Here is a 17,692-nt window from a genome sequence, read left to right on the forward strand (position 1 = left end):
CTCCTGTTTCAGTTCCCTACCCTATACATGGTTCTTTCTGCTTTTTGTTTTGTTTTGTTTTGTTTTGTTTTTATCCTGAAAGAAAGAGTTTTTAGAGATTTCACACCTGCTTCACTGCTTTTGCAGTCTTTTTCCATCTTTTTGTATCTTTGTATCTCATTCCTTATTTTTGTCATTTCCTGTTTCACTCCACTGTCCAATGATACTGATGTCAATGTGATCACTTTGTAGCTGCTTCAGTTTAGTGTCCAGCAGTATTGGGGAGTAACCAAATAACAGGAGCTACACTGCTAACTTTACATTTTAAGTAGCGTGATATTATCTCAGCTATTTTCACAATTGTGTAGCTTTTCCAGTAATGAGCTACATTTTCCAATGAATATCGGTGTGGCGTCACAAAATGCTATATTTGTTACATTATATTGCGAAAGATGCAATGGAGCTGAGTGAGTAATCAAACACGCTCTCATAACTGTCCTCTCTTTCTCAAATTATTTAAGAGAATTGGTGCGTTCGGACAATTCATGTAAATGCTCACATAAATGATTCACTTGAGCCCCTGTGCAGCCTTAAAGGAACCTTGCTTTCTTTTTTTAAGTAAAATATTTACGTAGTTAATTGCTGCTGTTTATCAATATATTTCAACTCAGTTATATAAAATAGGGTGTTTTCTTGTTTTATTCATTTATATTTAGGATAAGTGTATATGTTCAATATAATGTTGTCACAATAATTGTTTAATGTCATACTAATATCATAATATAACCTAATTGTTATACATTTAAAAATTTACATAACTTCAATATAGTTAGCTACTTTTTGTTAGTAAAATTTAGTGTAGCTACAACTACTTTTTTGAGTAGCTAGACTGTTGTTTAACTACTTTATGTTATGAGTAGCTTGTATCATAGGAAGCTACAATTTCAAAGTAGTTTCCCAACACTGGCATCCAGGTCATGTAAACTAAATATTAACGCTCCTTAAGATGTAGGTTATTCAGAATATTTGAGCTATATGAACTCAAAGTCTCTGACGTGTACAATAGGCGTTTTATTAAGGCATGTGTATATACAGTAGGAATATGGTGTGAAATATTTTTTGTCCGTGTTATGTTGTTCTGCCAGTCCCTGATGTAGATTTGTAGACCTTTAGGGTTTTGCTGTAAATACAAATTACAAGGTTATTTCTTACAAGGTCTTATTGTGCTAATGAATCTAAAGGCTTGTTTTGTTTAATGGGAATGTTCATTTCAAGGTAAATGCTGCAATCATTGTAACAATTAATGAATCATTGTTTACTCTTAGGCATTTGATTGCTTTGCTGAACTCGGCATCTCCAGGCTAATCGAGCCCTCAGACATGGTGCTGCTGGCAGTGCCCGACCGGCTCATTGTGATGACCTATCTCAATCAGATCCGCACCAACTTCACGGGCCAGGAGCTCAGTGTCATACAGATTGAAAAGAACAGCAGTGAATCCAGTTACACTGTTGGTGAGAAGAGGGAGGAAGCCGACCCTGAAGCAGCTGTTCGCTACTGTGCTGAAAGACTCCAGAGCAGCGGCATCACTCTTGAGACCAATGGAAACTTAGCTGAAAGGGACGGTAAGGGAGGTGCTGGGGTTTTAGTGCCACCTCCAAGAACCAAGCGAACACAAGCTGGAGGCCCAGGGGGCACTCAGCCTCCGGTGGCGCAGCCCAGAACTCACTCCTCTAAAGCTTTTTCTCACGTGAAGGATGCAGATCTTGTGAAAAAGCGGAGATCGCAGCTGCGGGGAGAGTCACTGGATGAAACTGAACTATCAGAGCAGCCGAGTGCATCAGAGGTAAAACATTTAAGGCAGAGGCTATTTGCACAAAGTGTTAATAACAACCAAAAGCATTTTCTTTGCACTAAGTGCAAATAATGTTGGGAGCTATTTGCACCCTGGTGCAGATAGTAGCAGATACTATTTTCACCTCTAATTAATTACTAACATACAGTATAGGTGTAACACGGTTTAAATGGGCAAGGAGGAGGTGGGAACCAGCTGAACAGTCAAAGTTCCCCGCCCTCCTCCTCATCTTACTCCTGCCTACTTTGCCTCATGCCGGGGGTTCACCCCCACCTTTCTGTTGCCCTTTTGGCTGCGCCTGCCGGCAGGCTTTTCCCCACCTCTCAAGAGCTGGGGAGGGGGACAAGGGTAGGGAAAAAAAAAAGAGGAGAGGGAAAGGGCGAGGCGGAGCGACAGTGAGAGAGAGGAGAGAGAAAAAAATTGCTCGGCAGTTCCCAGACACGCCATCGCCTGGTCCTTGACCACTCTTCCACCCTCTGGCAGAAGACAGCTGCTCCTCCCCGGGCGGACAGCAGCGAGTCCTCTGACTCCTGGCGGATGGAACACCCCTCCAAGTTCTGGCGGCCGGTAGTGAGCCCCTCCGCCCCTGGCAGCGGCTCCACCGCTCCATTGGCCGGCAGTGAGCCCCTCCTCCCCTCAAGGACAGCGGACGTTCCTCCGCGTCCAGGTGGCCGGCAGCAACTCCTCCGTCCCCCAGCGGATGGCCGCGACTGCACCTTTGGGAGGACAGCAGTGGCGAGGACTCCACGACAGCGCATCCCTCCTCCTTCCTGGGTTTCGGGACCAATGTAACAGGGTTAAAATGGGCAAGGAGGAGGCGGGAACCAGACGAACAGTCAAAATAATGTTTAATATGAACTCAAAAAGACACAAACGCAAATGCAAACACGGCAGCTGCGTGTGGCTCTCTCTCTCCCGAACTGCCACATCCAGCTGCATTTATCCCTCTCCTCAGCTGATTAGCCCAATTGGGGGCCGGCCGTGCATTGTCATGGCCCTGCCCCGCCCTCCTCCTCTTCACAAGGGGCATCAGTGCAGCATGTTTATTTAAAGTCCCACAGACACCCTATACTAACCCCTACCCCTAAACCTAACCTTCCTTTACAAAAATTAACCATGATTTTACTACAGTAACCATAGTATCGCCATTGTATTTTGTTGTAAAATCATAGTAACCACAAAATTAAACATTACTATATTAACACTTTATTACTGTAGTATCACCATGGTTAATTGCATTAAACTATATCTTGGTTGCATGGATAACATGGTTACTACAATATTACTAAAGTAAAACCTTGGTTAATTTTACTGTGATCAAATCACTGTGAGGAAATCAACCTTTATATTCATTTTTATTTATTATTAAAAGTAGTATTAAAGGAGATATTAACAGGGGAGACAGGAAACAGGTTGGGGTAACCCCGCAACATTTAAACTACATATTGGCAATTATGGTTAGTGCTAAAAGACTAGTTTAAGAGACTCAGATATGCAGGATACAAAGTGACCAGAGGTGGGTAGAGAAGCCAAAATCTTAACTTAAGTAAAAGTACAATTATTTAAAGAAAATAATTACTCAAGTAGAAGTAAAAGTAGTAAGGTTAAAAATGACTCAAGTAAGAGTAAGAAAGTACCCAATTAAAAGAATACTCAAGTAGCGAGTAACTAGTTGTAAAATAATGGACGTTTACACCCCAATATTCCATTACATAATACACATTTAACATGTATTACACAATAATAATATTACTAATAATAATCATTCTTCTTCTTCTTATTATTATTATAATAATAATAATAATTATTATTATTATTATTATTATTAATGGAAATTGTCATCATACACCCTTATGTTGTTTCAAACCATATGATTTTCTTTCTTCCATTGAACACAATTAAGGAGATGTTAAACAGAATGTTAACCTAAAGGCGGTTGCACGCTGGACGAGAAGCATCGAGTTGCGTCGCAGCTAGGACACGGCACAGGTATCAAACACAGGGCACATCGATGAGGTTCACGTGGCAGACAGTGCACACAAAAGTTAGCAAGGTTTTTCCCTTCTTAAAGAATGAACAAGGCTAGAGTAAATAATATATGTCCATTGATAATGATTTGGGTCGAATTTAATGGAAAATATTCGAGTTTTTTGAGCAGCCTCCGGAGTTGTAGGTGGGCACTGCCGACAGACAGCGAGTGGCGGCGGCGATGTGCGTACATTCATAGAAAACAAATGTTTCTAATTTTAGAACGCGCCATGTTATCCACCAGACGCATCTGGTGTGCGACCTCCTTAAGTCACCATTTACATTCACTGCATGATTTTTTTCCCCTCCATATTTTAAAAGGGAATGGCGACTGAGACTGTCAGTCCCTAACATTTTATCTAGCATATTTTGGGTTCCACAAAATACAGAAAGTCACATGGGTTTGAAACAACATAAAGGTGGGGAAATGATGACAGAACATTAATTTACGCTGAACTATTACTTTAAGGACACTTGTCAGATTTGGACGTCAATTAGAAGATAAGTTTGGAAACCAGTTTCTAGTAATTATTATGGTGAAAACATGAACAATATCCCACAAGCCCAATAATATATAATGCTGAATAAAACAAAGCAAAATCATGCTTTATTTTAATGCCAACTGTCACTATTTCAAAAGTCCTGTCAATTTTTAAAGTAGGATCTTAGTTCAGTGTAGTTACAGTATTTTCAGTGTCGAAAGAATTTAGATAATTCATTCTGTACACTAAGGGTAAACTTCACCTTATCTCTGTGTTTGAAAGCGTATTAGGCTTATTTAAGTTCAGAGCTTGTCTTCTGTTGTCCATAAGAAAATGCGCCACATCTGTCGCAGGAATGTTGTACATGTGCAGATATACTGTCAGCTCGCTCTCCAGAAGTCAAACACGCGATCAGCAGAACAAAAGACATTTACACTTAACGCAGATGTTTACATGGATTTATACAGTAGGAACTGATATATTGCAGCACTGACATAAAAGTGTATACTTATAAACTATACTAGAGGTCATAAGAGCCCATAGTTACAGATTCACCCCAAAAATGACCATGACACAGACATGCCCACATTATCATTATCGCCAACACTTACCGCGCTGTGATTTAAATCTTGAAATATCCACTTGTCTTGGTGTAAAATTAAGGCATTGTGTGATGAAAGAATGTGTTTGTTTTAAGCACTAACTGCAGCTGCAGTTATGAGCTTGACTCGAGTGACAAAGCACAGCTGTAAAGTTCTGCTGTCGTAAAAGTCCCATTCAAAAATCTCTCAATCAATTATTTATTAACACTTAAAATTAAATCAAAACCAGTAATGTAATGACAGGAATGTCGCCCATTGTAACAAAGTAAAAGTAAAACAAATGTCATTAGAAATTTACTTGAGTAAGAGTAAAAAGTACCTACCATTAAATATACTCATAAAAGTACTTTTTTTTTTTTTCAAAAAGTTACTCAAGTAAATGTAACAAAGTAAATGTAGCGTGTTAACAGGGTTGGGGAGTAACGGAATACATGTAACAGGATTACGTATTTAAAATACAAAATATAAGTAACTGTATTCCACTACAGTTACAACTTAAATAATTGGTAATTAGAATACAGTTACATTCAAAAAGCATTTTGATTACTGAAGAGATTACTTTGCATTTTATTGTCATTTGTTTCATTTAATATTTAGTCCTTTCAGATGGAAAACATTTATACATATAAATGATGCGATCCAAAGTGCATCTGAACAGCGGTGAAACAATTTCTTATGATGTGTTACATTCATACGAGCAGACAGAGAAGTAAGTATGAAGTAAGTTTGGAGCAGAAGAAATAGAAATAAACCTTGTGTAAATTGTCAGCTTTACGCTAAGTTAAAATGCTGTTTCTAGCCATTTTACATGCACGTTACCAGACACGATCATATTTTTTTATCAAGAAAATTCACGTTGGATCATAATTTCTTTTTTTCTGGTAAGACCTTTGATATTAGGTCACAAATCATATTCTTGATAATAATATTTGTATTGTTTTCATGTAAAAATATCAAAAAATCAATCAATTCAAATCAATTTGATTGATCTTGTTTTAGAAACAACACTGCATAAGATATTTAGGTCTTACTGTACTGACAGAGTTTTTATAGTCAAAACAAGTGAAAAAATCTACCAGTGCTGAAGAAGTAATTCATAGTATTTAGAATACGTTACTGACCTTGAGTAATCTAACGAAATACGTTATAAATTACATTTTACAGCATGTATTCTGTAATCTGTAGTGGAAGACATTTAAAAAGTAACCCTCCCAACCCTGCATGTTACTACCCACCTCTGAAAGTGACCAGAAAAAAGGAAAATAAAGCTAAACAGTGCAAGTATTTTGTACCACTGTCCAGTCTCCACTGATACAACTTAAAGAATATAACATATTTGTCCAACACTTATATGAATGTGGCTTGTAATTGGTGTGTGTACTGTGTAGAGTTTTTTTTTCTTCTAAATAACCTTGCAAAATCTGCCATGTGTCATTGTTTTGACATATTTTATTGCTCCCTGTTTGCTGCTGTGTGACTTTGTTGCTTCATTGTACAACCCCAATCCCGAAAAAGTTGGGACAGTATGAAAAATACTAATAATAACAAAAAAAGGAATAATATATAATTTACTATATTATAGTAAATTATATTCACCCTTCGCTATATTGAAAGCACTACAGCTAAACATTATATGATGTTTTACCTTGTGAATTTCATTAATGTACAGTAATTTCAAATCAGATGATTACAACACTCTCCAAAAAAGTTGAGACAGTCGAGTGTTTACCACTGTAAAACATCACCATTTCTTCTAATAACACTTATTAGGCATTTAGGCACAGAGGACACAAGTTTGTTAAGTTTAAAAGTGGAAGTTTCGTTGCCGTATTGTGCGCTTCATAATGCACCACACATTCTCAATTGGAGACAGGTCAGGACTGCAGGCAGGCCAATCTAGCACCCGCACTCTCTGCTTATTCGGCCAGTATGTGGTTTGAAGTTGTCCTGCTGAAAATTTCGGGATGTCCCTGGATGGCAGTATGTGCTGCTCCAAAATTTTTACATATCTGTCTGCATTAATGGTGCCCTCTCAGATGTGCATGTTACCCATGCCATGGGCACTGACACACCCCTGGCCCATACACTGATAACAGCTTGGATGGTCCTTTTCCTCTTTGACCCGGAGAACACGCTGGCTGTGTTTATTAAGTTAAGTCCCAGAGAAGTTGGCAGCGCTTCTGGACAGTGTTGATTTTTTCAATTTTTTTCAAACTCAAATTTTTTGGAGCGTGTCGCAATCATCTGATTTGAAATTACTGTACATAAAAAGAAAACAATAAAATTCACAAGGTAAAACATATAATGTTTAGTTGTAGTGTTTTCAATTTAGCAAAGGGTGAATATAATTTACAAATCACTCCTTTTTTTTTCATTACATTTTTCATACTGTCCCAACTTTTTCAGAATTAGGGTTGTACTACTTGTCATAGTATTTGTGTTGTGTCATGTAAGGTCATATCCTGAAACAATTTAGTTTGATTACTAATTTGGACTAATGCAGTTGAATTACAGTAATTTTAAATACAAAGTTAGAGTACTATAATACTGCTGTTCATGATGGTGTTTTTTACACAGGCTGCATCAGGCCAAGCAGAAGCAGCCAGCGGAATTTCAGAGTCACGTAAGTTCAGCTGCACTTCACCCTCATAACATATATAAAAAATACATTCAAAGACTTTTCTGCATTGAAATGTTAAAGGATAAGTTCACCCCAAAATTAAAATTCTGTCACCCTCAAAGCTAATTCACGAGTTTACTTGTTCATACAGTCCTGAAGCGCATTAAGGTGTCGGATTTGGAATGCTGTTTATAATGGAGGGGCTCAAGCACAGGACTGGGCTTAGTATCCATTCTTACTCATGCATCATATTCCAAGTCTTTCAAAGGCTTACGATAGGTTTTAATGAGAAACAACTCAAATGTTCTTGTGTGAACATGATGCACAACAGACGACAAGAATTAAGCGCTTCACATGTAGAGTCACGTATTTGTGATAGCAAATGAAGTTTTTTTTGTTTATGTGTTTTTGGTGTTTGTATAGAAAACACAGAGTCCTATGAAGAGGGCACTGCAGAAGAAAAAAAGGTAATTTATTGATTGATTTTCTGTTTATGTTTGATGACAGATGTGTGAACAGACAGACAGACAGACAAAAAAGATAGATAGACAGACAGACAGAAAGACAAAAAGATAGATAGACAGATGAAAAAGATAGACAGACTAAAAAGATAGATAGATAGACAGACAGACAAAGAATGTAGATACACAGACAGAATGATAGACAAACTGACTCACAGACAGACAAAGAATGTAGATACACAGTCAGACAGACAGGAAGATAGACAGACCGACAGACAGACAGACAAAAAAGATAGATAGACAGACAGACAAAGAATGTAGATACACAGACAAACAGATAGATACAAAGACAGACAAATGGACAGAAAGATAGACAGACAAACAGATAGATACAAAGACAGACAAATGGACAGAAAGATAGACAGACAAACAGATAGATACACAGACAGACAGACAGACAGACAGACAGACAGATAGATAGATAGATAGATAGATAGATAGATAGATAGATAGATAGATAGATAGATAGACATACAGTACAAATACTGTAGATACACAGACAGACAGACAGACAGACAGATAGATAGATAGATAGATAGAGTAACAGTTCGTGGAAAGGAGGATGATGGGGCCGGCTTGACAAAACACGTTGACATTTATTGTTGCACTTTTCAGTCACACACAATAAGGCCGCTTTTCAGCAGTACACAAAAGGTTTGCTTTTCAGCTTCACTACACATAAACTCTGTTGGATTTTCAGCTCAACACACTACACACAAACAGCTTCATGCATCTCTCTCTCCCATCTGCCGCTATCTCTTCTCCTTAAGTACTGCCGCCACCCCTCGCTGGAACGCGAGACCGGTGTGGCATGCAGGTGATTTGCCACACATCTTCTGGGCCTCGCTCTGCCCGGACGCAGCTCGGCTCCACCCTGCTCACCACAGATAGACAGACAAACAGATAGATACACAGACAGACAGACAGACAGACAGACAGATAGATAGATAGATAGATAGATAGATAGACATACAGTACAAATACTGTAGATACACAGACAGACAGACAGACAGACAGATAGATAGATAGATAGAGTAACAGTTCGTGGAAAGGAGGATGATGGGGCCGGCTTGACAAAACACGTTGACATTTATTGTTGCACTTTTCAGTCACACACAATAAGGCCGCTTTTCAGCAGTACACAAAAGGTTTGCTTTTCAGCTTCACTACACATAAACTCTGTTGGCTTTTCAGCTCAACACACTACACACAAACAGCTTCATGCATCTCTCTCTCCCATCTGCCGCTATCTCTTCTCCTTAAGTACTGCCGCCGCCCCTCGCTGGAACGCGAGACCGGTGTGGCATGCAGGTGATTTGCCACACATCTTCTGGGCCTCGCTCTGCCCGGACGCAGCTCGGCTCCACCCTGCTCACCACAGATAGACAGACAAACAGATAGATACACAGACAGACAGACAGACAGACAGACAGATAGATAGATAGATAGATAGATAGATAGATAGATAGACAGACAAAAAATAGATAGACAGACAGACAAATACTGTAGATACACAGACAGACAGACAGACAGAAAGAGAGATAGAAAGACAGACAAAACAATTGACAGACAGACAGACAGACAGACAAAAAAGATAGATAGACAGACAGACAGACAGACAGACAGAAAGTTAGATAGAAAGACAGACAGACTGACAAAAAAGATAGACAGACAGACAGGTTGGCAGGTAGATAGACAGACAGACAGACAGACAGAAAGAAAGATAGACAGGCAAACAGACAGACAGACAGACAGACAGATGGATGGATAGATAGATAGATAGATAGATAGACATAGAGTACAAATACTGTAGACAGACAGACAGACAGACAGATAGATAGATAGATAGATAGACAAACAGTACAAATACTGTAGATAGACAGACAGACAGACAGATAGATAGATAGATAGATAGATAGATAGATAGATAGATAGATAGATAGATAGATAGATAGATAGATAGATCGATAGATAGTGTAAGGGGGTTCGAGGGAAAGGAGGGGGTGAGAACCGGCTTGACAACTTAAATAATAATTTAATAAACAATTAAACCAAAAACACACCACCATAAACACACACAGTACAGCTGCCTGTAATTCTCTCTCTCTCGAACTGTCGTCCCCGGGCACCTTTATCCCTCGCGTGCCCCATCAGGCTGACTGGGGACCGGACGTGCGTCATTCCAACCCGGCCCCGCCCTCCTCAGCTCTACAGATAGATATCCGCTATCTCTTCTCCTTAAGTACTCCCGCCACCCCTCGCTGGAATGCGAGACCGGCATGACGTACATCCCCCCTTCCTCTCTGGGGGGCGTGCCTTGCGCCCCGACTGCCGGCGGGTCATCCCCGCCTTCCTCGACCTGGGAGGAGACAGGAGGGGAAAAACAACAACAAAAACAAAATAGGCGAGGGAAAGGCCAACACGGAGCGACAGAGAGAGAGAAAGGAGAGAGAGAAAGAGAAACTCACTGGTTCTCTGATGCAACGTCGCATGGTCCTCGATCACTCCTCCACCCTCTCAGGCGGACGGCAGCCGCTCCTCCCCGGGCAGACCGGAGTCAGACCTCCGACCCCCAGTGGACAGAACACCCCTCCGTGTTCCCGGCGTCCCGTGAGGACACTCCTCCGCCCCTGGCAGCGGCCCTACCACTCCAGGCGGTCGGGAGTCGCTTCCCTCCGGCAGGGCACTCCTCCGCCCCCGGCAGTGGCTCCCTCGCTCCAGGCGGTCGGGGAGTCCAGTCCCCACTGGCCGTTCCCCGCGTCTGGGTGGTCGGGCTACTCCGTCCCCCGTCGGATGGCAGCGGCGCTCCCCTGGGTGGACGGCAGTGTCAAGGACTCTGCGACGGGAATCCCTCCTCCCTCCCGGGTTTCGGCACCAGTGTAAGGGGGTTAGAGGGAAAGGAGGAGGCGAGAACCGGCTTGACAGCTTAAATAATAATTTAATGAACAACTTAACCAAAAACACACAACCATAAACACACACAGTACTTATCCCTCGCGCGCCCCATCAGGCTGATTGGGGACCGGGCGTGCGTCATTCCAGCCCGGCCCCACCATCCTCGGCTCTACAGATAGATATCCGCTATCTCTTCTCCTTAAGTACTCCCGCCACCCCTCGCTGGAATGCGAGACCGGTTTGGCACGCAGGTGAAAATCATTCGCCACTCATCTTCCTGGGCTCGCTCTGCCCAGACGCTGCTCGGATCCGCCCTGCCCACCACAGACAGATAGATAGATAGATAGACAGCCAGACAGACAGACAGACAGACAAATACTGTAGATACACAGACAGACAGACAGACAAAAAAGATAGATAGATAGATAGATAGATAGATAGACAGACAGACAGACAGACAGACAGAAAGTTAGATAGATAGATAGACAGACCGACAAAAAAAGATAGACAGACAGACCGACCGACAGGTTGGCAGGTGGATAGATAGACAGACAATGTGACTAATATTCGAGTAATCTATAATCAAGTGTCACTGATTAGGTTTTTCTTTTTTTTTCACTGAATGTACAGACGCAAAATAAATGTGTGAGTGTTTTCATGCGTGTTTCTGATTTTGTGTCTATTTTGATTTCTATGTGCAGGATGTCAGTCAGTATGTTCTCGGTGAGATGCAGGCTCTGGAGGCTGAACAGAAGCAGATAGATCACAGGGCAGCCACTGTGGAGAGGAAACTGAGAAGACTAATGGAATCTGGTAAGTGATTGGTGGAAATGAGAGACCCAGTATGGGAAGTCAGGAGGGCTAGAAGACACACCAAGAGAAAGCGTGAAAATTACAGAAACATAGAGACGATATATACCAGGCTGCATTTTTTTGAGGATAACTAATAACTAATATTAGTAGCATATTAGGTAGTGGAATATTACACAATTCCTCAAATAGAAAAGCCCTCGTTTTTTATCCAGAACATCATAAACTGTAATATCTGCTCAGAATGTTCTGTAACACCCATATAGAATAATGATGATTTTCTTCTACTTTGCCATAGTACATGATACAGTGTGATTGTATTCAATTAACAATGAGGTTGATTAATGAGATGTGATGAACTTGAGCTCTCATTATGCACTTACAGGTAGTGATCGTGTAGAAGAAGAGAAACTGATTCAGGAGTGGTTTATTCTGGTCAACAAGAAGAACGCTTTGATCAGGAGACAAGACCATTTACAGTTATTGTACGTGACTCCACACTTATTCTTCCTTGCTTCAGGCATTCCTTTATACAGTAGTGATAAAAAGAGTGTCAATCTCGACACCTCATTTGAAGAGCAGTTCATTCAAAACACATTGCTAATAACATTCCTGCTGTTTGACAGGCAAGAAGAGCAAGATTTGGAGAGGAGGTTTGAGTTGCTTAAGAAAGAGCTTCAAGATCTAATGGCTGTAGAAGGTATGGCAGAACACCCTTGTTCTCTCATACTGTAGTAATATGTTTTCATTTCAGGTAAATTAAATGGGGGATGTACAGATATATTCAGGATCATCTGAATGTGTTTTTCATTTTCGTCAGAAGACTTCATTCCTTCTCATCTGGTTTCTGTTTGTCTTATTCTTGTTGTAAAACTGTAGAATGGAAGAAAACCCAGGCCCATAAAACCAGAGAGCAGTTGTTGCTGCAGGAGCTGGTGTCTTTAGTCAACAAGAGGGACGAGCTTGTGCAAGATATGGATGCCAAAGAGAGAGGGTGAGATTTATTCACATTGTAATGTATACATGAGCAATACTTCAACTCTATGAAACTCTTCCTACCTCTATCCTAAATACCTTAAAGATATATACTGTAACTGTATAAGTCTGTACAGAAATCTTAGAAATGGGACATGTTCAGATATTGTCAGTTCCTTTACTGTATGATTTCATGCTAAAAAGATTCCATAGACTTACATTGAATGATTCAAGGAGTGACCTTAGCCAAATCTAGGGACCAGAATATCACAGATACTTACAGGTCGTCATTTTTTTTATATGGACCAAAAAGCAACCACCAAGAATAACACTGCAAACATCGAGCAATGCACTAACAACCTCTAAGAACACTTTAGCAACTGGATAGCAACACTATGGCAACCACCCACAACACCCTAGAATCATGGCATTAACTTTTGCATGGGCAAGCACCACTCATATTTTCTTCAGAAAATTAAAAAATCTAGTTTATCATCTTTCTTCGTATCGCTGTCTCTTTTCCTGTTGTTTCATCCGCAAGGGCTCTTGAAGAGGATGAAAGGTTGGAGAGAGGTCTGGAAATAAGGCGCAGGAAGTATGGAAGTCGGAAAGAGAAGTGTGTGTTACAGTGAGGAAGGCTGTGCACCTGTGGTTTTGCAGGACCGTCTGTTTGAACACAGTGCTGATGGACTAATGTGGTGTGTGTGGACCATATCACAGTAAATGCCAATGGAGGACACATCTAGATGAATCCTCATGTTGGAAAGAAGAAGTTTGAGGATGAGCAGCAGAGATTGTTTATTTTGGGTAATTTAAGAGTTGTTCCTTTTTTGATACATTTTTAGCATCAGAATGTTTTGTGTGAAAAAAAATGAAATGGACATTTGTAATGGTCCATGCTATTCTGAAAGCACTTCTTGTTTCGAAATATGTAAGCAAATATACAAACTGGTGGCCTTTGCAGTGTTATTTACCTGATTATTTAACTTGTTTGTCACATGCACTGATTTTAAGAATATCTCAGAAAGCTTTGTAACATTTTATAAAATCGCAGACTTTGAAAGAAGGATAGCCTATTAGTGTTAAGTAGTAAATTTTTTAAAGAATATACAAATTTTGTTAAGTGTTCTGTTAGGAAGGTTATGTGTCTAACTAACCTGTAAATGCAGACATGGTGTGAATTTTTAGCCAAATATAAAGCAAAGTTGTGATGTTGGTATAATGAAAGTTTACACAGATTGATATGCATAGGTTTAGGAGATGAAAAGGGTAGAATTTTAACTATTGCACAAGGCTAAGAAGCCGTCTACTTTTTTTTATTACGGGGAGGTACCAAATAACAGGCTAAAATGTAGATGACATATCTATTTCATTCGAAATAAAACTTTGCCATATGAAAAACATATAAAAACAAGATTATATTAAATTGTATCTTTATTTATTTTAAAATAAATTTAAAGAGCACCTGTTATGGTTTTTAAATGTGCCTAATTTTGTTTTAAAGGTCTCATACAATAGATTTACATGCATCCAATTTCAAAAAACACTTTAATTTGCTCATAATTTAAATTGCAGCATTACCTTTTTTCCCAGTGTCAAAAACGACTCGTTCAATGATCCGTTCTAAAGGATTCATTCTAAACTCCTCCTTTCAGAAAGCCTACTCTGCTCTGATTGGTCAGATGTCCCAGTCTGTTGTGATTGGTCTACCGCTTAATGTAGTGATTTAGGGCGGGTCAAAGCTGTTCGTGAGCAGCCAATGAACACCAAAGTCTGGAATTACTAACGACTCGTTTCAGGTGTTCAGAATCGGTTCTTTCTTTTGGGAGTCAATAACTCCATTTGTCATGCACTTTGATTTTTGACTTTTTTTACATTCACAAACAGCTATATAACACACTACATGAAAGGTAATATTTGAAAACCCATAATAGGTGCTCTTTAAACATGTATCTTATTAAATATGCATACATTTGCATATTATATTAATAGTGAAAAAGACCCACAGAAAATGCCACAACTATTATTTTGGATGTTATTTTGAAAATTTTGGAAATTGCAAAATATTTTAAGATTATTATTAACATTAATATTGTTCAGATCTTCCAAAATCCTCATTTAATGTAATGATGTAATGTAAAATCCTGTAGTACCTACACTTAAAGGAATATTCTGGGTTCAATACAAGTTAAGCTCACTCGACAGCATTTGTGGCATAATGTTGATTACACAAACCACATAAATTAATTTTGACTTGTTCCTTGACTTCTTTAAAAAAAAAAGCAAAAAGCAAGGCTACAGTGAGGCACGTACAATGAAAGCATTTATTTCAGTAATTCAACTCAAATTGTGAAACTCGTGTATTAAATAAATTCAATGCACACAGACTGAAGTAGTTTAAGTCTTTGGTTCTTTTAATTGATTGAGATGCACCTGTAAATGTTTTCTATTGAAGTTATACATATAAGATATTTTATTATGATTTAATTCAGACTGTCATTCTGGATATTTTGCATATTTGTTTGGCAAAAGAATATTGTTATATAAATGCCTGTAGCAACACATGTGGAAACATAAAATATACACATCTTCACTCAATGGATATCCAGTATCCTCCTCTAATATCAAATCACATTACAATGTGAGCAGCGAATGCATAGAAGGTGTGTATGAACTTCAAATGGAAGCATGGTGAATCTATTAAATATACCTGAATCTTTTAAAATAGTACAATTTGGGATTATTACAAGTATAACATCATCTTCAATCCATGATTGGCACTGAATGTGAAAGTCAAGTATTCTCAGTAGTGAATCAGTTGCTCTTTTTGAGGAATGATGTTATACTTGATGTGAATTGTCATTATTCTTTGGCCATTGTTTACGTTTTGTTTGAAATGTCTTTTTTTTTTTTGTTTTAAGTTTCTGTATTGCATCTGAAGTTGTATGTGTTAGAGGGTCGGAGATAAGGCTATAAAACGTCATTGTATATTTTTGTTTTAATAGCAAAGGTTGGAACAACAGCACACATAATTAACAGTATTTGCACTGTTTTCAAGTTTAAGAATACATATATCATTTGTTCAACTGTAACTTATGCTTTCATGTACTGTACAGCATAAGTCATGTTGAAAGGACAAAAAAGGCAGTAAAAAGATGAGCAGGAGTAAAATTCAAATAGAAATTGTAGTCATTCTACAGTATGTGTTTACTAGCATTTTGCAGTTTGGTTTCAGAGGAAACATGCAGTCGTGAGTAAGTGCAGAGAGTCGTGACGTCTGTGCGCTCACCCTCCAGTTAGAAAATGCAGACTTAGCAGGGCTCAAAGCAGAAGTTTTGCTTTGTAATCAAGGGCTAGTTCCCCAACAAAAATCCAGAGATTTTTGCAACAACAAAACCACAATGCAAATACACACAGACATGCACCCAAATGTACACTGGACAACTTGTCCAGTCAACTTATCATCCAACATTGTCCTATGTAGGGTCACAGGTAGCGCTGGAGCTTAACCCAGCTGTCTCAGGCCAAAGGCAGGGAAACACCCTGAACAGGTGACCAGTCCATCACAGGGCTAACACACAGACTCACTCTCACCTACAGGCAATTTATAGTTTCCAATTCACTTGACCCAAATATTTTTGGACTGTGGAGGAAACCGTAGCACCAGGAGGAAACCCATGCGAACACAAGGGGAACATGCAAACTCCACACAGTAAGGCCCTGGGTAAACTGAGACTCAAACCAGAGACCTTCTTGCTGTGTGACAGTGCTAACCACTGAGCCACCATGCCAATTTTAATTAAGATTCTATCAACTTGTATTTAAGTTGATTCCAAGGGTGCAACCCTGCTCTGAAAGGTTGAGTATTGAGTATCACCATTACTGAGGTTTGTGTGTCAAGTGTTGACATCAATGTGCCTCCTAATTGAACTATCATGCGTGTAGGCTGTGCCTCTTAAGAAAAGGCCATCCTGCCATATAAAACTTGCAGGGTTTACTTGATCATTATAGGTTCATTGAACATCAACTTTACAGTGACAGGCCTGACAGTTCCGTAAACTAAAGTGAAGTTGTTATAATTACATCCAATTAAATTGAGTAAGTTCAGCCAAATAACCTGAAGTTTTCACAACTACATTCAATCAGTTCAGATTATTTTTTTAATTTGTGAGATAAACTGATCTGATTAAGTCAATTAAACACAACAAATAATGAGTTCAATCAACAGAACATTTTTTACAGCATAATAATCTCTCTGTAGTCTACTAAAGAGGGAATTGTGTAATATAGGGTAACATGTTGCTTTACAAAGGAAAATTTTCTTCTCAGAAGTGTTGACATGGAAACCCGAAAACCTGGCTTTTCCATTGTTGTAAAAATATTTATTTAACTCAACACCCTTCCTCCTTTCTGGGAAGCAAGAACTGTTCATTCTAAATTGTAAATAAAAAATAAAATAAAAAAATGCATAGGTCAAGTTGATCTTTGTCATTTGTTGTTTTCACATGTTAATTTTGCAATTTTTGAAGATTGACCGGAATATGGTGCACCCTCAATTTAAATGGAAACAAAGGGAAAAGTCACCACAAGATTCTATATATGTCACCTCTTACAAAACCTCTCTTATAAAATTTTTTAAAAAGCATTGCTTAGCCAGCAATCTCGTGACAGTGGACAAATGGAAAGAAGTGAAAAAAAAGAAGAACTCAACCATTAATGGTGAATAATTAACCAAAAGTTCAAGCTCATTTTTCTTTGCTGCACAGTGATACACTGAACATTCTGCATGATTGAAACACTGCTGCCTCTAGATGATTGTTTATACAGAGTATTCTGTATCAAACATCAGCAATCAAATTTGAATTATTATTTCACTAAAATGATCTCAAAACTCATCAACACTGCAGCAGGCCTATTTTAACACAAG

General features: G+C 39.1%; 1 protein-coding gene across 3 annotated transcripts in view; it reads left to right on the plus strand.

Annotated features, from left to right (window-relative positions):
- The window catches only part of LOC127450463 (EH domain-binding protein 1-like protein 1), a 69,421-nt gene extending 52,186 nt beyond the window's left edge, over window positions 1-17,235 (plus strand). For all 3 annotated transcript variants that reach the window (XM_051714624.1, XM_051714714.1, XM_051714795.1), the window contains 8 exons: window positions 1,305-1,823; window positions 7,522-7,567; window positions 7,988-8,031; window positions 11,682-11,793; window positions 12,176-12,275; window positions 12,417-12,490; window positions 12,670-12,784; window positions 13,307-17,235. In XM_051714624.1, the coding sequence (XP_051570584.1) occupies window positions 1,305-1,823; window positions 7,522-7,567; window positions 7,988-8,031; window positions 11,682-11,793; window positions 12,176-12,275; window positions 12,417-12,490; window positions 12,670-12,784; window positions 13,307-13,397 (1,101 nt within the window). In that variant the 3' untranslated portion in view covers window positions 13,398-17,235. The remainder of the gene's footprint in view (window positions 1-1,304; window positions 1,824-7,521; window positions 7,568-7,987; window positions 8,032-11,681; window positions 11,794-12,175; window positions 12,276-12,416; window positions 12,491-12,669; window positions 12,785-13,306) is intronic.
- The last annotated feature ends 457 nt before the right edge of the window (window positions 17,236-17,692 follow it).

This window comes from Myxocyprinus asiaticus, chromosome 1, assembly GCF_019703515.2.
Source record: "Myxocyprinus asiaticus isolate MX2 ecotype Aquarium Trade chromosome 1, UBuf_Myxa_2, whole genome shotgun sequence".
NCBI lineage: Eukaryota > Metazoa > Chordata > Actinopteri > Cypriniformes > Catostomidae > Myxocyprinus > Myxocyprinus asiaticus.